The sequence below is a fragment of the Colias eurytheme genome, chromosome 4 (genome assembly GCF_061535395.1).
Source record: "Colias eurytheme isolate Ceu_HAF_F1 chromosome 4, ilColEury1 Martin Lab GWU primary, whole genome shotgun sequence".
NCBI classification, from domain to species: domain Eukaryota; kingdom Metazoa; phylum Arthropoda; class Insecta; order Lepidoptera; family Pieridae; genus Colias; species Colias eurytheme.
This window is the reverse complement of record NC_142983.1, coordinates 80,116-106,427: the sequence shown is the minus strand read 5'-3', so window position 1 is coordinate 106,427 and position 26,312 is coordinate 80,116. Positions and strand designations below refer to the sequence as shown.

The 26,312-nt window shown below is 34.6% G+C and overlaps 1 protein-coding gene across 1 annotated transcript; it reads left to right on the top strand.

Moving 5' to 3' along the window:
* Window positions 1-25: 25 nt before the first annotated feature.
* On the top strand, window positions 26-24,118 carry lace (serine palmitoyltransferase long chain base subunit). The gene is made up of 9 exons (XM_090120297.1): window positions 26-211; window positions 3,521-3,715; window positions 13,882-14,036; window positions 14,378-14,582; window positions 15,262-15,489; window positions 16,361-16,592; window positions 20,786-20,960; window positions 21,793-21,963; window positions 22,626-24,118. The coding sequence occupies exons 1-9, from the start codon at window positions 50-52 to the stop codon at window positions 22,729-22,731; spliced, it is 1,629 nt and encodes a 542-aa protein (XP_089976423.1). The 5' UTR covers window positions 26-49; the 3' UTR covers window positions 22,732-24,118.
* Window positions 24,119-26,312: the final 2,194 nt, after the last annotated feature.

The following is a 26,312-nucleotide window of genomic DNA, read 5'->3' as shown; positions in this document are numbered from 1 at the left end:
TTTGACATTTGAGTTTGAAACATAGTTTTCAAATTTTTCATACACAAGGATGGCGGCGGTTGGAGTGGTTGGTTCTGTTGCTTCTACAAAATCAAACCAGTTGATGAATAACCAAGAATATAACGAAAAGCATGGGAAATTAATAAATGGAAAACTAAATCAGCATACTAATGGCCACATTAAACCGACATATTCAAGCAATGGCGTTAGTGTAAGTAGATTTTCATTTATTTTTTGTAAATCTTTCATTTAATAGCGTGATACTTTCACCGGTTTAGATGTAATCATTTACTGGGGATAGTTTCGAAGCCGGTGTCCTAATATCTTTAGGGAAAATATAAATGAACACATAAAATATTGCTATATTGGGCTATAAAGTGATTCGTTGTCAAGGCCACGTTTAAATCGTGTAATGAAGCCCAAAAGCAATGAAATCAGTAAGATATGACGCCACGGAAATGATAATAGATGGTCTGATGTATTAGGTATTGATACTTGTTCAAGAACAGGAGTTGAACTTCAATTCTACAACATAACATTGGACAGGGCAATATTTAAAATTAATTTAAATAATCAGTACAATAACTATTATTTTTATTATAAATGTTATGATTGTTCTGTCAATTGATAACTATAAAAATGATATAAATATAACTAATCATAAGTGTTTTTTTTTATACTTTATTGAACAGAATTTATTTGGCCTTTTAAATTACATATTTAAGACCACATTCAATTATCCACAATTTGTTTGTGCTTCAGTAAAAATTAATAATTAATTAAAAATGGTTAAACACAGTTTACAAACTTCAAATTGTATAGTATGAAATGAGAGTATACACCACCTATCAATTTCACTGTTTTATATATTATATTCATTATTTATATGTTATTGATATAAACCTGAACCACCACTGAAAGAATTTTTCAGTGTTGGTTTAGTCGAGAAATTGTAACTGATATAGTTACTTTCTCAATTATTATTATATAGTACACAACTGCAAAATCATGATCCATTCAGCTTCACGATTATTTACAAAATGAATATTTCATGATTTCAATATAAAAATTTAATAGCATAAGTCATGGAATGTTTGGTTGTAAAAATTATATAGATATTAATGAGTTATTTATCATTAGTAATGGAGTTCCACGCAGGCCCACACATTGTAGACTGTAGGCAACTTAGCAATTGCATAAAGTAATGCTTTATTTATAGACTGTGTATCTGAAATTATGACTATTTTATAATTAATTTTTATGTGAAGTTTTTAAAGTGTGTCACATTAATTATATAAATAATTTTATCAGCATAAAATTATCTCCTTCATCCATCAGTTTGTATTGAGTTTAAAACTCATATCTCTACGCCAAATATAATTCCAATCCATTCAGTTGGTATTTTTTTTTAATAACTCAGGCCCCGGAATCACAGACACAATAGAAAATCTATTGTGTTGTGGACCGATCGGGCCGTTCAGGGCTCAATGGGTTAATCTTACTTTATTCAAAGGGGTTTTGTCAACAGTTGGCAATGTCACCCTGGTAAAATAAATTACACGATATTTAAATACATAATATTAACCCATTGACCACCGAGCGCCCCGATCGGGCCACGACACAATAGATTTTCTATTGTGTCTGTGATTCCGGGGCCTGATGGATTTAACTACTACCACCTAAATATAGTTTTATCAGCATCTTTACTTCTCGAGAAAGAGCAGAAGCCAAGATGCCATTCAGTAGGTAATTCTAGTTCATTAAGTTACATATCATACTTGTTTCATCCAACGTCTTTCCTTTATTTTAGTAGATTTTTTTATGTATATTTTTTCACTTATCTTTGTGGGTATGTTCTGGTTAACATTAGTGAGCTAAAAGATTTTAATTCAGTGTTTAAAATTAATTGATCTAAGTGCTTGATAACAATCGAAACATGTAAATTGGGTAATTATTGTATTTTGGGGTCACTAATAGTGAAATATATCATAGAAGGTTGTGGACTCGTTTTATTTCCAAAACGATAAAGGTAAATAAAATAATAAACAATTTTATGTTTGAAAAAGAAAATGATCCATATTTTTATTTCTTATCATTTCCTTGAATCATGAAAAAATATGAATGTAATTGGATACTTGTTGTAAATAACAGTAATGCATAAATTTATAAATAACGGAAAATAAATATAATACATAATGCAACAAAAGTTTCTTATACATAAAAATGATCTTATAGTGATCATTTCAATATTAGCATTCAAATAAATAGTTAGTGATCTATAGATCTCTCATAAGAAGTTTTACATAATTTATTATATGATGTCTTTTGAATAACTGAAAGTTTATATTGTGTGAAAACATTTATTTTCATAGGAATTCTAACATTAGTGAGTGGTGTGTAATATTCCCGCTTAAATAAGTGTATGCAATCTATACATCTATACAAATATTATAAAGAGGAAAGGTTTGATTTTTTGTTTGTTTGTTTGTTTGTATGAATTGAATAGGCTCCGAAACTACTTGGCAGATTTGAAAAATTCTTTCACTGTTGGAAAGCTACATCATTTCTGAGTGACATAGGCTAGGTTTTATCCCGGAAATCCCACGGGAACGGGAACTGTGCGGGTTTTTTTTGAAAACGCGGGCGAAGCCGCAGGCGGAAAGCTAGTATAAGATAAACCTAAAATCTCAACTGATAGACCAGTCATTTAATTAAATTTAAAAAATCATTCAATAGTTTTCAAGTCCTTTACTAGGTTTTATACACTCGATTGTTATTCCTATATTAATAACTAGAGGTCCGCCCCGGCTTCGCCCGTGGTACATATTTCGCAATAAAAGGTAGCCTATGCCCTTTCTCTGGTATCAAAATATCTGCATACCAAATTTCATGCAAATTGGTTCAGTAGTTTAGGCGTGATTGAGTAACAGACAGACAGACAGAGTTACTTTCGCATTTATAATATTAGTATGGATAGATAACAACGTCAAAAGATGTCGAGTGTGTAATAACAGGGAAGGATAATAGTTGATGTTTATTTTCCTGTGGTTCCCACTCAGTAATATTGATTATTTTTAAAGGAAACTAAGAAAATCTGCTCATTTATAGTGTAGTCAGTAATTAAAGTGGGTGTCTCATAAATAGATTAAAATATATTTACAGTAAGTGTAACTTATATTATGGGCTTTGATAAAATTTGCCATAGTGGCGTGATATGCTCAGTTTCGCTTTTTAAACATAATATATTAAATAGTCTATTTATTAATTTATTAATTTACTATGTACTTAATTTATCCCCTACTCTTGAACTTTAATAAAAATGAGGTCGTGAGCAGACTGTGTAGATTTAAAATAAGAAAAAAATAATATATATGGCCAGTAGTTTTTTCGTGAACGAGTAACAAACAAACATACATCCATTCATCCAACCTCACAAACTTTTCCATTTTTAGTTTTTACATATGTACTAGATTCTATGACATATCGTAAAGAGCTGTTCTCAAAGAGCATTCCCCTCCAGAACATGTCGGGCAAGAAGAGCGACGAGCACCCGTGGATGGACTGGAGCCAACATTCCTTCAACCCGGGCTCGTTCGAGAAGTGCTCGCTGCTGACGGCGGCGCTCACCCACGCGGGCCTCTACATCCTTATGTTCCTGGGCTTCGTCAACCAGCTGCTGTTCAAGCCCAAGGTCGCCACCGAGAGAAATAGGGAGGTATGTGCGATTTGTCTTACTGTACTTTTAGTAATTATTCGTAATTGATGTAGGTAAGTTTCCAATTCCTCAAGGAAGAGTGTATTGAACGGATTTCATAAATATCATTTTATGATTTGCCATTTTGTTGATGTGAAGTATCGGGATTATATTTCAGTTTTAAGTGTTATTGTGATGCAGTTATGCTTTACAGGCGTATCATATGGATTTATTTTTTTTGTAAGATAAAAAAAAACAGTTGGAGCAATAATTTAGGCAAATAAATATTTGTATCGAAACTCCAGAATTTGGATCCAGAATTTATAGTTCTAAGAGCCTGGTAACGTATATTGAGATTAAGCAAGTGCCTATTTAACCTGTAGCCTTCACCATCGTTTTAGAAGTAAAAACGATGTACCGTGACCTACTTCCGTACGCGAAAGTTGGTAACCTATTAAAAACTCGAATTTCTATTACCCGAATCTTAAAACCCCGAAAACGGTTGTTAGAACTTATAAAAGACAGATGTAATGAATGACAAATTTTTAAAATACCTTTTTTAATTTCCCAGATGAATCAATTTCCAGATGCACCAAAACCAGATTTTTAAAAAGTATTTTTTTGTTTCCCGTATTCTCATAATACAGATCTCATTATTCCAGATTCTCAGAATACTTTTTTTTGTTTCCCATCGTACCATTTTCCAAATAAACTATTGCCAAATTTTCATAATCTTTTTATTTGGTTCCCATATAATCGTATAACAGATAAACTATTGCCAGATTTTCATAATCTTTTTATTTGATTTCCATACAATCGTGATTATACCTTTACTATCGACTGAAAATAAATATTGTCAGTAAGTAAATTTATTGTTTTACTTGTCCATTACAGACCGGATTTAGTGTCAAAGTCGACTCAGTAGGTTAGGTTTGAACTACGACCCCCACGCTAGAACCGACTCGCTTTTGTTTTACTTGCCCATTACAGAAAGGTTTAAGTGTCAAATTCGACTCAGTAGGTTAGGTTAGGTTTGAACTGTGTCCCCCCATGCACGAGCCGAGCGAGCGAAGCGAGCGTGCCGCGGCAGCGGCCGGCGAGTGCCAGAACCGACTCGCTTTTGTTTGACTTGCCCATTACAGAAAGGTTTAAGTGTCAAATTCGACTCAGTAGGTTAGGTTAGGTTTGAACTGTGACCCCCCATGCACGAGCCGAGCGAGCGAAGCGAGCGTGCCGCGGCAGCGGCCGGCGAGTGCCAGAAACGACTCGCTATTGTTTTACTTGCCCATTACAGAAAGGTTAAAGTGTTAAAATCTATTCAGAAGGTTTCGTGCGGCGTCCCCCTGGAAGGATTACGTTTTGCTGGATATCGTTTATTTGAATTTCAAAAATCTGGACATTGTTTGTCTGGATATCAATTAACTGTATTTCAAAAATTTGTGTTTTAAAAATCTGGCTTTCGTGCATATGGATTACGGTCATCTGGATTTTGTGCATGTAGATTTCGTATGTCTGGAACTCATTCGTCTGGATTGTAAAACGTAGAACAAATAAAGAAATGGGCAAATGAAATTCGGAGTTGCGATTATATGGCAAACAAAACTTCGAAATTTTAAAATTCGGGGTTATGAAAAAATGTCCAAACGTTTTCTGGATTATGATATTCGGAATATTAAAATTCGAGATTAAGATAGGTAACCGCGAAAGTTTGACTGAGTAGTGTTATTTGTAAATCTACAGGTTCCTTTGAATGTCTGTACTATAAATTTGAGATGGACACAAAATGACGCTTCAATTCCTTTACTTCGCGACTCAGTAATCTAAAATCTCATTGTAACATAAACCGCATGAATGCATTGTAAGTGACGATTTAACTCTGATTTGCTCAGATTACGTAGATCTGTTCAAACAAACAGATGGCCTTGCTAATAGCAGCGCTAGAATATTATCCACCATTAGGAGACTAAACGTTTTGTATAAGTATGATCTTGTTTCTAAACTCAAACATTTATTTATTCCATTGGACATAAATTGGAAGCACTTTTGAATCGTCATAACATGGTTTTACAATAATTTATCATCGGCTCTGCGTAATATATCTGCATGTTTGGAATACATGCGAAGGAACCACCAGGATTGTGCAAGCATAGTTAGTTAATCTTTATCGAGATGCTAGATAAGATTGGAGGATAGGAAAAGGAAAATTGAGGCTAAATAACTATAGGTCCTATATAGCCACCAATATATTTTTCTTTCGTCTATTGTTAGTGGTGTTTAAAGTCTACTATATTCTACGAGCGATATACATATAATCTTCCAGGAGCAATTGTGAACCAGATTGATCGATCAATACTTGATTTATTTACTTGCAAGTAAACAGACCCCAATGCCCCACTAAACTTCTACCCTAGTTGCTCCGACCCGCATATTCCTGCATGCCCGTGATGTGACTCCGGCAGAATCGCTCTGCGCGTGTCCCCACTCCCTCTACTGCACTGCGGCGTCAGCTGTTTGCAGGGAATGCTATTTCAATTGAACAAACTTCTAAAAGCTTTTATTTCTCAAGTCAAACTGTATAAAACTATTTCAAAATGATTACACAAATATTGGACTAGATATTTATTTGCTTTAGTCGTATCCAATCTTTGAACAGTATCGTATTTTATTAGTTTTTTTAAGGCCCTCAATATGATTTTTTTCAGTTCAGTTTTGTATAAAATGACCGTGGTTAATAATGACAAAAGAATTATTATTTCCTTTACGGTTGAGAACACATCGTAAATATCAGTTTTATCAACTGTAAATCGTGATCGAAAATACACATTTTCAACAATACTGCCATTTGAAATATAAACTTTTTTATTAACCATTTATTCATGTAGAATATATTTTTCTATTATATATACTGTTTAAGTCAGATATTGCTGATTCTACGATAAAGTTGGCCATTCACACCTAAGCATACTATCGACACTAAGAAAGTTAACGCGTCAGGTTTCAGTCACTAACTTCGTGTATGCAATTAAACAAATAGCTATGATTATTATGCGTGCTCGTGCTTGCAGCAAACATGCTCTAATTCATCTAAACACTGTTTTGGGTCAATTAGCAGCGGTGGTGCTAAGTGCTGCCTTACCCGTTGTTATAGTACCCTCATGAATTGAAGCATATACTTTACGTGTATGGAAATGTATGAAAGCGAAAGGGTTTTATGAATGGACCACGAAATGTCGAATTTATTCAATAGAATTAGGTACGTAAATTTTGGGAAGGATATCCTCCATCCAGTCTGTTTAACTCGGTTGTCACAATGAACAGGGCTTTGTTTTGTTTTTACTTACACTATTATACATAAGTACCTATTTATGGTGTGAAATAGTATGATGTAGTAAGCATGGTGAAAAATGAATTGTTATTTTCATAATTTCACCATATCAAAATCGAGCAAAATGCTGCCGTTCCACATGCACGCTCGCTTTGTTACCGTTTTGTCGCTCTCTATATTTAGCCCTTTATATTTTGCAATATGCTCATTAGGAATGTTTACCTCAATAATAATTAGTGATTTATGATTTGTTTCCTTTAATAATTTTGCTCGAGCGCAGTTTATTGCATATGTGTATCGTAAAATTGCCGATATACTCATCTACCTCTTTTTTCTGCCCTTCAAGTTTTGGATTTTTCGATAAAAAGTCTGATAGTCATTTTCTGTATCTATCTCTTGACAAAAGCTCATCGATATCGGTTCAGCCGTTTGACTGGAAAACGGGACTTACACAAAAACGTTTAAATAACGCTAACAGACAAAAACCAATTTGTTACAAGTAATTAGACAAGAAGACGATGTGGGCAGGAAGGAAGGAAAATCAGTGTTATGAGAGTGTGCGTTATTGTAGACGCAAATAGAACTAATCATCCTGTTGTTGGCGTAATTATTGTAGCTTGTAAAAACTCATGACGTGTTTGTGTGTGCTATGTTTTAGGTAAATAAGCAAATTCGTGTCCGTTGTTTCGTGATTCGTGACATTTGGTTTAATTTATTGTTACCTATTTTATTTAGTTCGTATGTTGAAAAATAATGAAAAAATATAAATTGTACCTACCTTCATAAAATTGAGGCGAAAAAATGTCTATGTAGGTATGTATATGTAATGTAGGTAACATTACAGACATTTTCTAATGCAAAATGTCTGCTGGCATGCGATGAAAATAATAACACTTAAAGCTGAAAACAACTTTGTTTAATTTGATGTCATTATTTTAGACTATATTTTTATAATCAAACGTAATTCAATCACTTATGGATAAAAAACCGTATATTGTCGTAAAAATATTTAGATACAGAACCAAAAGTATGATCGCCGTGTGATGACCTACTTGAATGCAAGAGAAGCCGCGCGGCCGGCCACGTGATCGATATCGCTGATAATAATAATTAAGTAGTTATTAGTTAATAATTAATTAGCACTGAGAGGCGCTAGCAGTTTTTTACTGCGGCTTTTTCTTGTCTAATGGAGTGATAATTATGATTGGTATTAAAATGGAGGTAAAAAAAACTTTTTGCAACTATTTTTTGTGATTTTTTGTTAATAATTTTCAATTTTATATTTTTACTAGCGGTCCGCCCCGGCTTCGCCCGTGGTACATAATATTTACGTTTTCTCTACATAAGAACCATCCTGGTACTTCAAGGAATATAATAAAAAAAGAATTATCGAAATCGGTCCACCCGTTCTCGAGTTATGCGCTTACCAACACATTTTGCGATTCATTTTTATATATTTTTATAATTGATTTTTTTGTTAATAATTTTGTAATTAGGCAGGTTTATTTATTTTATTACTTACCTATCTACATATAGAAATCATATGTAAATATAAAATACAAATAATTTGGAAAATCCAAAAGTGCACGCCTCATAATTTTTTTTTAATAAATATTTATTAATTATTATTTTTGTTTATTTAATAACAATTAAACCACATCGAATCAGACCCTGAAAAATGAAAGGGTTCTATTCCTGAGCATACTCAAGCGTAAGAGAAAAAAAAAGACTCGATTAGTAAAGTATTTCGGTCGCTATCGTGTTAACAAGAAAAAGGATCCGCACATACAGACACACGGACGTCCAAGACAGAACTTTTTTAAACTGTTTTTTAACTAGTTTAAATAACAAAAATGACATCAAAAATATCATGAACGTTAAAAATAGTGTTTTTTCTTAATATGTGTGTGTATGTATTATCTTACAAGTGCAATGTATGATACATAAAGACATTTTAATTTGACAAATCAGATGTTTTGCGCGAAGTGACAGTAGTACCCACCTCAACGCTTCGCTTATGAGGCGTGCAATATGAAATTTACTTCCGAAACAATGAAAAACCTGAATAATACAGTAAAACGCAGTGCCATAAAGCAGTATGAAATACTGAATTGTACAATAAATGGTGCCTGTAGCTGTGTAAGGAAACTAGTCACAATCGCTTGCTTGTGTAATGCGGCGGAACGAGACGATTCGAAAGTGATGAATCATACCTAGACTGGGGTAGAAGCCTTTGAAAATAATGAAAAGACAAAAAAAATCGCAGTCGGATGAAACCCATTAGAAAAGGAGGGGAATATGATAAAAATGTAAGGAAAAATAAATTACGGTCAATCCGAGTTCGGGAAGCGGGAGGGGGGAGCTTTTAAGAGAAAAAAATGGTTTCTCTTGATTTCCGACAAAACTACAAGTCCTATAGAAAAAAGTTCAATGGCAAAGTTGTAGGTAATTAAAAGTTCTACAACTTTTGTATTCACAATTTTTTCACATAACCTAAAAATTTAGGTGAAAAATTCAAAAAACCAAGTTTTTGGTCTTTTATTTCTATCTACTTCAAAATTTATTTTTTTTCTACGAAATTTGGTGGAAACTTACTTTATTATGTCCCAAATACACTGTAATTTATTTGATTGAAAATATTTATTTTTTCGCCTTATTTTGAATTAATACCAAAAAAACAAGCTAATTTTCAATCGAAAAGTCACCCGTCAAAATATCAGCTTTTTTCAAAAACTTGGGGTGCCTTTTATTCATTGAAATCTCTACTTTCATATGGTGTAAAAAAAATAAACACCACCATAGTAAATGTTCTCAGGAAATGCATACAAACAGTCTGAAAATTAGCTTTTACTAAATCAGGCACACTTCTTGAACTCTATATCTTCTCTTGTATCGGCTTTTCGGTAATATTTCAAAAGAAAAATAATTATCTGTTCTAAGTTTAATATTTTACAGCATATTCAAAAGCAAAATGATGTCGATAAAAACATTTCAGGTAGTTCGAGAAGTGTGCCTGATTTAGTAAAAGCTAATTTTCAGACTGTTTGTATGCATTTCCTGAGAACATTTACTATGGTGGTGTTTATTTTTTTTACACCATATGAAAGTAGAGATTTCAATGAATAAAAGGCACCCCAAGTTTTTGAAAAAAGCTGATATTTTGACGGGTGACTTTTCGATTGAAAATTAGCTTGTTTTTTTGGTATTAATTCAAAATAAGGCGAAAAAATAAATATTTTCAATCAAATAAATTACAGTGTATTTGAGACATAATAAAGTAAGTTTCCACCAAATTTCGTAGAAAAAAAATAAATTTTGAAGTAGATAGAAATAAAAGACCAAAAACTTGGTTTTTTGAATTTTTCACCTAAATTTTTAGGTTATGTGAAAAAATTGTGAATACAAAAGTTGTAGAACTTTTAATTACCTACAACTTTGCCATTGAACTTTTTTCTATAGGACTTGTAGTTTTGTCGGAAATCAAGAGAAACCATTTTTTTCTCTTAAAAGCTCCCCCCTCCCGCTTCCCGAACTCGGATTGACCGTAATTTATTTTTCCTTACATTTTTATGATATTCCCCTCCTTTTCTAATGGGTTTCATCCGACTGCGATTTTTTTTTGTTTCAAAAATTATCTACTCTAGTCTAACCTTGTCAACTACGTGGATAATTGCATAAGTAATTGTTACTTTAATTCTTCAAAACTCATTGTACTAAATTTACTAAAACCCTTGAGCCCTTCAATTCAACCCAAACTTTGCCATCATAACATCTACATGGAACGTTATGCAAAACTTGTATCACTGAAAGAGTAAAAGTCTATCAAAAATTCTGACTATATCTTGGTTAAATTATCCAGAGGGCCGCGGACAACAACCACGAAAAAAATTTCTAGTCGCAATTTAGAAAAATTGTGCAAAACACAATTAAAAATAAAATATGTATTAAAATTTCCTGTCGTTCTGGTGATTGGAACTTTTTTTAGATCAATGAATGAAAAAATAGATTTTTCGTAGAAACGGTGGCTCCTAGAAAAAAATGTAACCCTCTGAAATAATAATATTGTCACCGATCCTTGAAAAATGAACAAAATTTGAATAAGATCTGTCCGTTTAGACTTTAGAGAGAAGTCAGTAACATGCAAAAATACAGGTGAAATTAATAAAGGCGTGATAAAGACGATATTGTTAGCTATAGATAACGTGTAGTGCAAGAACGCAGTTACGGGAATTGTTAAGTACATAACATTCGCTGTAACATTCTTAACTGATTATATTTAATGTATCGGTTATCAATTGAAAGTGCATTTCACGGCAGGTGACGTGAAATCAACCGTGTTTCATTGCTTGTTTGTACAATATTGTTTGAATTTAATGTGCTAGCTCTTGTTCACAAACATAATTTCGTATAGTTTACAGAAAAACATCGCAGCGATTTGTTATCAGTAAAATATGTTATGAAAATTGAAAATATTAAATATTACAACGTTAGGAATAAAATGTGTTAAAATTAACTTTCAGATCATTTAATTCACGCCCTAAAAGTTGTTTGTATATTCAATATACCAAGATCGATTTTAATAAATCTTCCCTTATACCTTGATCAAGCATAATCTCCCAAAAACGAAACTCAAAGGGCAAAATTTCATAGAATTCAATCGCCCGGTAATACGAAATATACGGGTGCTTGCTAATCTGGGTGTAACACAATTATATAATAATGGAGTTTATTATATGATTATGCACGTGTGATACAGCAGCTTGGGCTATAACCGAATGCAGTGCATAGTGCAGCGTGTTGCAGCTGCGCTTATCAATCACTATCGATACCACTGCGATACTGCATTCCAGTCACGAAAAACTATACTTGTAGTTTATAGATTGAAATTTTACAGTAACAAAATTTGGTTAAATACATTCTTTGTTAAATATTCATATCGTTCGTATTGATTTTGCATTAATTATAGAATGTCTGGATGTTGATGTAGGTAGGTATGTACCGTACATATAATTACCTATTAGTTCAACTAGCGTATTTAACCTCTCTATGGTGTTAAGTAACAATTTTTGTTGCAATACATATTTATATTTGATTTTACAAATCACATGGATTGATATAATGTTCCTTGAAATAATTATGATCGTATATTTCTTTAATGATACTTAGCAATGATACGAGCAAGCTCAAACTTAAACCTAAATCTAATTTATCGCATTCGATTAGGGAATTTGTGTATATTATATGTATTTTAAAAACTCCTTGTCATCTTTACCGGACCATTTAGTGAATTGGTAACAATTTGACAGGGACCAATTGTAGAACTACGCGCAAGGTTAGTCAGATTCTTATTTCTTATCAATGTTATCATTTATCAATGTATAATTTGCAACGAGTGTGTCATGACGAATTGTGACGATGCAAGATAGCCAAATTATTGGTCATAAAACTTAAAATTGTATGGTAACAGCCGGCCTCGTCCAGCTCTGTTATGAATTAAAAATCTTTTTCGTACAATTTTCAAACTTTTATTCAAACTACTTTAACATTACAAACTGCGGTGATGGAAAACCATGCTCCAATTATAATTCTGTAAACAATTTTTATTTATGTAAAGTGGAGGCCTAAATTATTTTATCGACTAATATTTATTCTCGTTTTGTCCTAGGTCCAAAAGTATGTATTTCCTATCCCACTAGATGTTGATGAAAGATTTTTCAAACAAGTGCCATGAGACTATTAAAATACATATTAAATTGAATCTATAATTGATAATATACAGTATGTATAGAAACTAATAAAATGCATGGCAGTGTCAAGGCGATAGGTACTTTATTGTGTTATAGAAACTGGATTGGATCGCTCACACCGGAATGGCCACTTAATATTCCGGCCACAGCGACCGGTGTCGCCGCTGTATACTAAAAACTTATTAATGGTGATTACTGATTAGCATACTTTATTATTTATTATATTGCGTAATTATTTGTCATAATATTATGAAAACAAAACCTATTATTGAAACATAGTTGTTAATCAGTTAATAATCATTTTACAACAGATTGCATAATATTTGGTTGGGTGTAAACCAAAACACCACAGTAAACACTGCCTGTAACGCTGCAGCTGTAGTCTAGATCTTCAACTATGAAGTTAAAAGGTTTTTATAATAAGTATGTAAAATAGGGACTGTATAGTGGGTATACAGTTCCTATTATAAAAAAGTGTGTCACTTATAGCTTCTCCGGTGCTAGAGACTAGAGTGGTCCGGTTTGTACCGGAGCGTGCTCACCCACGTGCTTTTTAGCAAATACTAGCTAATACACGCGACTGTACGCGTGCTTTATGTGTACCATACTGTTTACTTTGTGGAATACAATAGGAACCATTTTCTTGAGAAAGAAAAAAGTTCATAAGTTCCAAAGATAGAAAATAAAAGAAGAAAATTTAACGCTTAAAAATGTAACAATACCTACGCGTTATTGTCATTCACAAATCGGTACTTAAATATCAATGCAAATAAAAATACCGCTTAGTAGTCCACATATTGGTTATCAAATATCATTGATTATTTTTTATTAACGATTTAGGTCACTCGCTCGCTCACAATACAAGAAAGAATATTGAATGAAACACAAAGTAGATACATATTAGAATATCTGCATATATGTATTTATAAAAAAAGCATCACTAGCACACACTAAAATATACCTGTTAATTTAAAAATTGCTATAGTTTAAGGCGCGACGGTATGTGAAATAGTATAACTTTCCCTTTCATAATAATTGTTTATCCGAAATTCCATTTATTTGTAACACCCCTTTATTTTCTACAATCGTGGCAATAATTTGCATTTGTAATCCAGGGCTACGCGCCGCTGTACAACCCGTTCGAGCAGTTCTTCTCTCGCTACGTGTACCGGCGCGTGCGGCACTGCTTCAACCTGCCCATCACGTCCACGCCCGGCGCGGAGCTCACGCTCAAGGAGCGCGCTACAGATGATTATAATTGGAGCTTCAGGTAGAGCGTCTTTTTTTATTTAGGCTAGTGATTGTTGTTTTGTGTGTGGTTTTTTATTATAGACAAGTAGTATATCTATATGATGCAAGAAATTTTATCGTTGTTTGAAGTAACACAAATATAAGCAAGAAACTGGCATAAAAGAAAATCAAGAAATTATTCAGGACATCAAAATTCTGAAATTTGTTACATTGTTAGATGGAATTTTCTGTGTTTTTATAACAATTACAAAGGAAGTAATGGCTTCCTTGAATACGTTTTTATCTAGAAAGTGTTCGTATGAAATCTACCAACATTTTTACCTTTACAGCGCAACTATAGCATATTTCTCCACATTCCAGGTTCACAGGCAAAGAGAAGCGCTGCATCAACCTGGGTTCATACAACTACCTGGGATTCGCGGAGCCGGCGGGCGAGTGTGCGGATGCAGCCGCTGCTGCCGCGCGGAAGTATGGCCTGGCCATGTGCTCCTCACGAGCTGAACTCGGCTCTACGGACCTGCACAGGGAATTGGAAGAGACTACAGCGCAGTTCTTGGGGGTTGAGGTGGGTAGACTAAATAATATATAATATAATAGTTGCGCCTGGACCTAGAGGAAACTGCAGAAGTATCTAGGCTTTGCGGTGTTGACGGCCGTATGACGTTATGAGCTTGTCGTGTGTTCGACAAGCAAATATATTCAAATTTATGTTTGTTTTAATTGTAAACGTTACAATAAAATCTAGTTAAACTTGTCTAGAAAAATGGCGATAAATGATAATAATTCGCTATAATCTCTTTACAATAACAGATGGCAAAAATAAAGCTAAAATGTTAACTTTACAATTTAATATTATAAGCACGTGGTATCGTCCCATATAAGTAAACAATGAAATATAATTACCATTATTCATGCATTCACTATAAATTTATCCGTATTTCAAACGGTTAATCTTATATATAAAAATGAATCGCAAAATGTGTTGGTAAGCGCATAACTCGAGAACGGCTGAACCGATTTCGATAATTCTTTTTTTATTATATTCCTTGAAGTACGAGGATGGTTTTTATGTAGAGAAAACGTAAACATGTACCACGGGCGAAGCCGGGGCGGACCGCTAGTTATTTATAAATGACACAATTTTTTGCAATAGTATCCACACTTTTAAGAAATAAACTGTTGCCTTTTAATTTAGCAGCACATTCTGCCCACAAAAATACAATTAGTTTAACCTCTCCTTCCAGTCGGCCATAGTGTTCGGCATGGGTTTCGCCACCAACTCGATGGGCGTGCCCGGGCTGATCTCCCCCGGGTCGCTAGTACTGAGCGACGAGAACAACCACGCGTCCCTTATCCTGGGCCTGCGGTTGTCCCGGGCGACCGTCCGGGTGTTCCGACATAATGACATGCAGCATCTAGAGCAGTTGGCCCGAGTTGCGATCGGGGAGGGCAAGTGGGAGCGGATTATTGTGGTGAGATTATATTACTTTATACAGTTCGTTAATGGTACTGTATAGTAGATAACTAGCAATGATAAGAGAGCTTTTCTAGTTTCAAATGTTAGTAAATGAAAAAAAAATGTCTATGTGTCACGTCGCAAAGAAGCTATTTAGAAAAAAAGTGCTCAAAAGTGACATTACTGTCAATTATGCTGCGCATTTCAACAATCAGGAAATTCATTAATTCCTTTAGATATTTAAAAACTCATACAATATTTATGACAATTATTTCACTATATTTTTAATTTTCGTTGACACCATGAACGAAGTCGCGGGCTACAGACATATATAGCCAGAAATGTTAATTCACATAATACTATTAAGATATGACCTGTATTACAGAAGTATTGTAAACGGATTGTGTTTCATAATCCAGGCACAGTGGTAATGAGATTAGGAAAACGTAATCGCATAGAAATTATAGTCGCGTTAACTAAAGCTGGCACGTTCACAGTATTCACACTAATATATAGACTACACTATTTATAACTCAAGAATGGCTCAAATAACGTTATTGATTTTGATGGGTTCGTCTCCGTTTGGATTAGGATAAAAATTAAAAAAACAAGAAATATGCTATTTGGGAGGAGCCGTTGGGATCGGCTAGTGGTTTATAAAAAGTAGGTCATCTCAAATCTACTTTACGTTTTATTGTAAAATCGAATGTAAAATGATGTGTTGAACATGCCAGCTTTCAAATATATAAGAAGTTTATGTATTGAATTTAGTACTATGCCTATAAACAGAATCGATAAACCTATTTCCATTTTTCTTTTGTTTTGCTTTGTCCTCATCCGTTCTATAGAAATATTTTCACCGTATATACCATATTTTTACCTTCCAGGTAGTGGAAGGCGTATACAGCATGGAAGGGTCCATAGTTCCCCTCGCTGCACTAATAGAACTTAAGAAACAGCTCGGTCTCTATATCTATCTAGATGAAGCCCATTCGGTTGGGGCCATGGGGCCAAGGGGACGGGGCATTACGGACTACGCGGGGGTCGACCCCAAAGACGTGGACATTCTTATGGGGACCTTCACGAAGAGTTTTGGCGCCGCTGGCGGTTATATAGCGGGTGAGTTGCAAATAAAATATTTTTACACACAAGTTTATGTTTGTATTATGTTTTTCATAACTTACATCTATTCTTTTAAAATTTCTCACATGCAAAGTTGAATGCTATAAAAATAACATTAAACATGCTAGCTTTCTTCGCCAGCGAGTTGTAGCATAAGCAACAGCTATTTCGCTTTGAAACGGTTTTTGTTAATAAATAGTGATTCCGTAGGAATTCATCCATTTATAATAGCGGGTGAAACCTCGCGTGGAAAGCTAGTTTTATAATATATTTCTATTGAATCTGAATGTGGAAACGGATTGAGTACGCAATTTTGCTGATCGCACATTTGCACTATACAGAGTAGAGACAACACAGATAACTATATTTATTTATTTGGACATCTTACAGAAACAAGGGTACATACATAAATTAATGACATTAACAATTGTTTCCTCTACTGGCCGATTAAGAAGAGCTGGAACGTAAACACATTCTCACATTGCATATGTGTAGTGTCTGTGAAGACGCGCGCGGCGTGACGTCATACTGCATACGCATCATGAAAAGTCTGACCGTCTCTCTCGCGCGCAGATTAGCTTATGAGAGTGAAGGGGACAATTATGAATTATTGTTTTTATTTTGCAATTGTTTATAAATACAGGGTGATGTAATTTAAACAAAGACGTTAGGTATACTACTAACTATATTCGACGAGATAACTACTTCGCGGCACGCGGATTAGAATTTTTTTTTCCTTTACCTAGGTTAAATTATGTAACAATTTTAATAAGTTTTGTATACTAAATATAAACGCAGTAAGTTAAAATTTTCATAGCCTATAGCATTTTTAGTAGCCTTATCTCTTACGTGCTAGGGTTTCGCTTATATTGAGGAAGAGTTGACCCTGCGGGGCCTCGCGAAAGTGATGGTCAGTGGCAACACTAAATGGAAGACAGTCGTGGCCTTTTGCGAGGCCGTGATGAAAGCAAAGGAGGTTGCAGAGAGGGCCCGGGAGAATGACCCAACGGCGGATCCTCTGCGCCGACGTAGACCCGGCAGACGCAGACGTCTTTACGCCCAGCATCAGCCGTGAAAATAACATGAACTGACGAACAAGCTCAGGGGGAGGTTTACGTAGAAACGAGCATATTGTAGCTATGCTCGCTGCAAGTAAACCGGCCCCCCCCTGTGCCAGAAGGTGGATAGCCCGGCAATAGAGCGTCGTTATCCTTATCGGATACCGACGCCTATTGTCACGTTATGGGCTTAGGCGAGCCGCCAAGTCGCGGCAATGACCACGTAAGCGGTGGGGGTATAAGGCCTGGCTGTTAACCCCTGCCGCCGAAGGTGAACAGTGGCCACCGTTGGGTTTTAGTGGGTATGGCTTCTTGCGAGTCCCACATACCCCCTCACGCAGAAAAACTGCAGAGGGGAATGCGTAAATGCATTTCCCAACGTTAAAAAAAAAAAGGAATTCTCATGGAAATTTTCCTGGCGTATAGAAATTTTTCTGGCTTATAAACATTTTCCCGGCTTATACAAATTTTCCTTATCTATATAATTTTGCGGCACGTATAGAAATTTTCCTTGTTTATAGATGTTTTTCCTGATATCGTAATTTTTCCGACCTATAGATTTTTCCTGACTTATGGAAATTTTTGCGGCAAAGAGAAATTTTCCTCACGTATAGAAATTTTCCTGGCTTATATAAATTTTCCTGACGTATACAAATTTTCCTGGCGTATAGAAATTTTCCGGACTTATGGAAATTTTCCTGTCTAAATTTTTCCTTTCGTATGGAAATTTTCCTGGCTTATAAACATTTTCCTGACTTATACAAATTTTCCTTATCTATATAAATTTTCCTGACGTATAGAAATTTACCTTTTTTATAGAAATTTTCCTGGCGTATAGAAATTTTCCTGACGTATATGAATTTTCCTTGTTTATAGAAATTTTCCTGGCGTATAGAAATTTTCCTTTCTTATGGAAATCTTCCAGCTTATAGAAATTTTCCCGACTTATGGAAATTTTCCTGACTTATAGAAATTTTTCCTGACTTATCGTAATTTTTCTGTCAATCGAAATTTCCCTAACTATTGTTAAAACCATTTTGAAATGGAAGAATATATTTTTAGTCGTTGGCATAATATAGAAATTTTCAGTGATTAAAGCAACTGGTTACTGGAGATATCTATATACATATATGTATATAAAACTCAAAGGTGACTGATATAGTGATCTATCAACGCACAGCCCAAACCACTGGACGTATCGGGCTGAAATTTGGCATGCAGGTAGATGTTAGGACATAGGCATCCGCTCAGAAAGGATTTCCCGAAATTCTTGCGGGAACGGGGAAAAACGGGGATGCACGTACAAAGTCGTGGGCGGAAGCTAGTCATTAATAAATATAGTGAAGAGCAAAGGGCCGAGAATAGATCCTTGCGGAATACCAGATGTAACAACTACTGTAAAAGATTTAAAACCGATCATTACTACCACCTGGACACGATTTTGTAAATATGAAGAAAACCAACAGAAAAGATTGCCTTTTATGCCATTGTAGGACAATTTTTTAAAAGCAACATGTGATCCACTTTGTCGAATGCTTTTTTGAAGTGAAAACTTCTTTAGCGGCGTTGGGTATAAAATCTTATACTCGCGTCAGGACACGTGTCCTGATCGAAAAAGCGTAAGACGGATGGATATCAAACATGCTCAACGTTAATAATCAAGTTTTCACTTCTGCCGGCACTCCCGGAGTGCAACCCGTTTTTTTAAATCAGTTTAGATGGTTTCTATTTGACACTTCTTATCCAGACCTGTAAAAACATAGTAAATTCAAGCAGATTTGACAAAGTGGACTTGCCTCTAACAAAGCCATGTTGTTCTGCAATAATAAAATGTTTAAGGCTATATTTGCGTAAGTAAGTATGAGTGGTGATATTTAGAAGTTATCTTATTACTCATGCATCTAAAAATATTTACCTATTGTACAAGTGGGTGTGATAAGATAAATTTGTGAATCACTTCTCGGAAGCAATTGTGTCTGGTAAGTCGATCAATAATAATGTACTTATCGATAAAATTACTATCGCCCTAAATTTTCTCGACCCTTTTTGTCGCGTTTCGGTCGTCTATTTCTCTATCGCCCATAACATGGCGGTATTTCAAAAGAAGAGATAAAAGACGTTTACAAAAAATCGACATAAATTCTTTACAAAACCTAACATGCCGGTTAAATTTTATCGAGTTTGATGAATTTATGTGAGATGATTCTATAGTCGGCACGGCGAACCTTGATTCCTATGACAGTTCTTGTTAGTGGTGGGTCGTGTTGATACTTTTCTATGTTATAGGCAAATGTTTCTTTGTTGTAAATATGTTTTTACAAATATTATAAACTGCATATTTAACTAAAATTTTTAACGATTATTATGTTGTTGTATTAATTTAAGTTGTTTTAGCATAGATGAAGTAGAAAGAAAAACGAAAGTTTTCCATAAAATAAAATTATACGTCACCATTTCCTCTTAATATTTAATCCGTTAAACACGTACTGGCTAGTGTATATTTATCATGAAAAAGGATGTCTCCATTTAATTTGTCTAAAAAAATGTTATCATAAATAAAAAAAGTAAATGGATATCTTTCAGGTTTAGTCCATTATTTGGTTTGATTATTCGGTTTTAAAAATATACACTCATTTCCATTATCGACATTTGTTTATCGATACATTCCGCACTAGTCGATAAGTACTAAACGATGTAAGTTTTGCAGGACGTCAACGTAAAGTCAGATTGAAAAAAATTTTCTATAATAATTAATAAATGTCATTTTGATACGCCTCCAATACGTTTCTAATTTAATGGTGACGCCATTAAAAGGTTGTGTCTTGGAAAAAACTGTTAGTGTCAATCATGTTTCGTTGTGCCGACTATATGGCTAGATTAGGATATAGGGTGAAAAATAAAAGATGGATGAGATTTAATGTGTTTTATTAAGCGAATAGAGAGTACGTATTACATCAATCGTTAACCTCGACTTAATAGGTATATCACCGTTGATAATGTTGTGTTACGTTTACCATGATAGCATCCTGTATATCGATATCGGCAAAGTTTTGTCTATTGCTCGAGATATGTCGGTTCGCGAATTCGGTTAGTCTGATGGACTTCCATGTGACATGAACGTGTTCGGCGCAGGCTCGTCGCAGCTGATCCGCAGCGTGCGTGCGCTGGGGCACGGGCACGCGTACGCGCACAGCATGGCGCCGCCCGTGGCCGCGCAGGTGCTGGCCGCCATGCGCGCCATCGCCGCGCCCGCCGGCCGCCGCCGCGTGGCCGCGCTCGCCCGCAACGCGCACTACTTCCGCGAGCGGTGAGTGTGAGCGGTGTGCAGGTGCCGCAGGTGCCGCAGGTGCCGCATACGTGGTACATGTGTGTGGACGTATCGCACGAGTATGGTGTACGTGTCACACAAATTTGTATCGGACGTATCATATACAGTGTGTCCCACTGTTGGTGTACTAAGTTCAATGGAAGTTATAGTTTTGCATACGCTGAGTACGTAAAAATTACCTTTAAAAATTCCAGACGCAGTTTTTTTTTCAAATAGATGAATATTTAAAACTCTATGTGTACACCTATAACAAGCAACCCGCCCAGCTTTGCCAACCGCTCGTGAACTATCGTTTAAGATTAATATGTTTTCATAGACAAAAATGCTCATATTAGCGAAGCGTAGCCGGTAGCGTGAAGCTAGAGAAGAAAACATGGATTTTCAGGAAAAATTTAACAAAAATTTTTTCATGTAATTTTGTTGTCTACGAGATCAATGTATGCAAAACTACAAGTCGCTTCGCGCTTAGTATAGTGGGACACCCTGTATAACCCGATAGCTTAAAAAAATGCGTGCGTGTACTATAATAGTGTACACACGTAAGAAGAGAAACTTCTTTATGACCTTATTTTTAAAAAAATTATTTACTATATGCAACTTTACAGAAATACGCCGAATCACGCGTGGTAGGGATAAGAAAAGATGGCGCGTAACGAAAAATGTCACGCGTAACGAAAAAATGTTACACTAAATTTTTTTCCAACCCCGATAAAGAAGTTTCACTTAAAAAATTTATTTAAAATTACAAACAACTGCCAAGAAAAAACAATGCAAAAATGGCTAATCAAAGTCATCATATAATACGGTCCAGGTTGCGCGCGATGGGCGTGGTGACGTTCGGTCACCTGGACTCGCCCGTGGTGCCGATGCTGGTGTACACGTTCAGCAAGATGGCGGCCACCGTGGAGCGCCTCCAGCAGAGGGGCGTGGCCACCGTGGGGGTCGGCTTCCCCGCCACGCCGCTCAACAAGGCGCGCATCAGGTAATGTACAAGAAGTAATTATAAACAAGCTAGATATAAAAAAGCGTATGTGCCCAGCGCACGTGTCAAAAGTGAAACTTCTTTGGCAATATTCAAAGATACCAAAATCGACTCCTTACCCCATGACGTAACGGTATTGCCATGACGCGACCTTGAAATTTTATTCTCAACGCGCCTAAAGAAGTTTTACTTCAAGAACACTCAATGTTATACTTTATCATTTTTAACAGACTTCAAAAAAGGAAGGAGGTTCTCAATTCAACTGCATTTTTAGTTATTAGTATTGTGAATCTTATGTTCAATCCATTTTTTAAAGATTAAATTGATTTTCTATTTTATTCTTCTCTAAATAGAACTAAAATGAGTAGGATTATATTCTACGCACGTTTCATTTTTAAAAATACTGCAACGTCACCCGCTTGAGCAAAGATAATTCCCTTAGAAATGAAATGTTTTATGTGCGATAAAAATAGCCTGCATCACTCTAGCCTCTTAAATAGCATTAGCATTAAAATCCTACGATATCGCTCTGTTGCAACATAAATGAAAAACAAATATACAAACTTTAGTAGTAATATTTGCAAATATACTCAAACAATGAAATTTCAATACAATATAATTTATTTATTTAAAAAAATAACATATCAATCCTCATATTGCAGGTTCTGTCTATCAGCTGCACACACGCGCGAGCAGCTGGACGAGTGTCTGGCCGCTATAGAGGCGGTCGTCGACGAGCTCGGCCTGCGGTACTCGCGCCAGCACTAAACCGAACCACTAAACCACCGCTATACCCGCCTGCGCCAGTTCACACGGGCCAGTATACTATCCTACAGCCGCGCTTTGCAGTACATTGCTCGTTAATATTTGTTAGTTATAAACTCGTTCGAATACGCCCCAGTTGTAGCAATGTAATGCAAATGTGTGGCTTTAGTAAGCGATCTGAATGTACTGACTTCACTGGGATTTTTTTTGTATCTCTGTGTGCTTATGGATATGATACTTTAGAAAAGTGGTACTTATTACGTTCGTTATAACTTATAAAGTACATATTTGTATAGAATATATTTTATTTTTCTATATGTCAGATGTACCAATGAAAATGGCTCCGATTAAACGTCAGTGTGTGCAAGTGTTGAAAGTAAAAAAGAATAGATTTTACGTGATATTGTATTTTAAGTTCATGAGTTATTGTTGGACATTATTGTTAACATATTAGTTAGACATTATATTATATGACTGATGATTTAATCAACGTTTAGCAGACAGATTTTCTAATTTAGAATACCTTGAAAAAAAGGTACTTAAATTTAAAATACATTAATATATTTGATGAAAATTGTAATCTATATGAAGCACAGTACTTTCGTAAAAGTGAAGTGTGATGTTTATCAGTATGGTTATGTATAAAGTCAGTGCGAGTGTGGTGCGGGAGGTAGTATTATAGGACTAGAGTGATGTATGGAGTCTGTGACAGAAACGGTCGGATCGCTACAGCTGACGTAGCAACAGGTAGCATTTACCCTGATGTTTTATTTGAAGTTTCAATTCATAATTATCGCATTTAGATATTTTGTTATGTTTTGTTATTTAAATTATATGAGATTACTGATTTAATAGTGTATATATGCTATTTCTTTACCTTTTTAAAAAGCTACTAAAGAACAGAATGTGACTTCAATTCCCGCCTTATTTACGTTTTCTTTTCTATATTAGTTTTTAAAAATAGTGTCATTCTCCAAACTGCTTTATCATATTTGATAATAATTGTTCCAAAATCCAAGTTGTCTATCAGATTATAGTACATGATAACATAAATCACCTCTTATTGATCTGTCTACTGCCTTTGTGTTCATTTGATGCGTTCCTATCGTATAATTTTAGGATACTTATCGCGAATTATATTTGAATATTTAATGAAGGTGTTTGCTACATGTTTTTCCAGTTATAAACAAATATAAATAGTAATTAGTCAGCTTTAGCTAAGTGTCAGGAAGCACAAGGGCTTCGCCTCTACCTCGTTGTGTGCGCACGCGGGCCCGTGCGTGTGTGTGCGTGCGTGCGTGCGTGTGTGTGTGCCGACAATATTATGTTTAATAGTTAATTTTAATGTTATGTATAATTCGTTATACTCAATAAATTATTTTCTCACGCTTTACTTCTTTTATTTTTTGCACAAACCCTTTTTCCTCTTGTTGCTGTTATGAAACGTCACGAACGAAACTTGTTATTTAAGTAACTATCTATATAACTCTTAAAGTTACAATTTAATAGAATTTAGTTTAGTTATTTCTAACTACTATTCAAACTAACTTTTGAACATAGTAATCACAAAGTTTGAAATACATAAATCTTATTGAATTCTACCATTTCTACATTTTTTATTTTAAAACAAATAGATATAAATAACATCCAAGAACTAACCTGTAAGTTAGATTATTATTTGTGACCTGTAAAGTATTTGAAGTTAGTTTAGCTTATCTATAACTGTCAAACATATAGGTAAACCAGAATCTGATGGCAAATTGGGAAATCAAAATTTTGAGTGTGCAACCCTAGGGAAAATGGACTGAACGATCTTGATACTGCTTATTTTTTATTTTGTCCTCAACATCATTAGTCACATTACTTAAGTGAACAATACTGTACTTAATAATGAGATATCCACTTAATATTATGTAGGTACATACTTACATGTATAATATACATCCCACCAAAAACATTTTCATGTAAAATGTTGCCAAGACGAGCCCATATGATTCGCACTGTCAAAAAGTTATCAGATCTCATGTAGAGCCAAGCTTCTAACACTACACGCCCTAACTCTACAAGGCCTAACTTCACAAACTCTACACCTTAGTCAAAATATGTGGCTTGGCCATTTCGCTACATTCACATCGGCGTAAGGTGAAAAATTAATTCACTGTTCATTACTTTTGTGTTATACAATAGTTCTTGTAGTAACGAACGGCCAAGCCACATATTTTGACTAAGGTGTAGAGTTTGTGAAGTTAGGCCTTGTAGAGTTAGGGCGTGTAGTGTTAGAAGCTTGGCTCTACATGAGATCTGATAACTTTTTGACAGTGCAAATCATATGGGCTCGTCTTGGCAACATTTTACATGAAAATGTTTTTGGTGGGATTTCATTTCTTTTTGTAGGTTGTTTGTAACAATTTTTTTTAACAAGGAGTACCTATACATATATATATCTAGGGGAACCAAGTTTTAGATTATTAGATTAGACCTCTAGCGTCATCAAAATTTAATTTAAAATTACAGGTCTCATACAAACTCCCATCCCCTAGTTTAAGGGGTTGGGGGATGAAAGTTACAAGTTTTATAATTTTTTTGTTGTTTATGTGCTAGCTTACATACAAAATTTCAGCTTTCTAGGACATTAGGAAATACCTTAAGAATTTTGATGATCATCAGTGAGTCAGTGACGAAATTAGCGTTTTTTAGATATAAATAAAATCTGAAGTATAAAAGCTAATGTAATTAAAACTTAATACGTTAAATAAGTCCGCTATTGACAATATATCCCGAAAATTTTGTTGATCTAGCATAATCCAAACCCAAGTTATGAGGGTTCAAAAAAACGTCGAAGCGCTTCGAGAAAAGGTAGGTAGTGCCCGTGCGCCTCGCTTGGCTCGTCTTGGCGGGGGCACTACCGTGCCCCCAGATATTACTTTTATCTATGTAATACATACTATTATTTACACATACCTATATTTGTATATTCATTATCATTATTCCATGTAAAAATATGGATGTAATGATAATGTAGATCAAAACTAGATTGCTAATAATTTTTTATAAAATAAAATAAAAATAAAATAAAACTATGTTTATTTTCGTAAGTGTTAAAGATACACACATTATAAAATTGACTTGGACAGCTTGAACTTGACGAATAGCCGTATTGGAAACTCCTGTAATAAGTTTTCATAAAATTAATATTGTAATCAACAAACAATATTATAGTTACCTACTTATAATATTTTTTATTTTAAGTATCAAAACGGGTAAGTCCAACTTACCAATAAAATATTCAAAATTGAAAATTGTGATGTGTTTGACCCTTCTTCATCGAATGTTTTTCTATACACATTATAAACAACACCTCTTGCTTGTGATCGCAGCGGCTTTTTCGAAATTTTCGAACATTTTTTAGACAAAATCCTAAAAATTATTCATCAATTGCAAAGAAGACAAATAATTTGACAACCAATTTGATAGTTGTCAAATAAAATTGCCATATGAAAATCTTTTATTTCGTAAATATAAATATGCCATCAGATTCTGGTAGACCTATACCAAGAAAACACTTTTGAGTACACAACATAAAA

What these genes read in the sequence shown, in the direction of transcription:
- lace (XM_090120297.1), top strand. Translation starts at nt 50, where the DNA reads ATGGCGGCGGTTGGAGTGGTTGGTTCTGTTGCTTCTACAAAATCAAAC. An exon ending in GATTATAATTGGAGCTTCAG is followed by an intron (nt 14,037 to 14,377) that starts GTAGAGCGTCTT and finishes TCCACATTCCAG; the next exon opens with GTTCACAGGCAAAGAGAAGC. An exon ending in CGCAGTTCTTGGGGGTTGAG is followed by an intron (nt 14,583 to 15,261) that starts GTGGGTAGACTA and finishes CTCTCCTTCCAG; the next exon opens with TCGGCCATAGTGTTCGGCAT.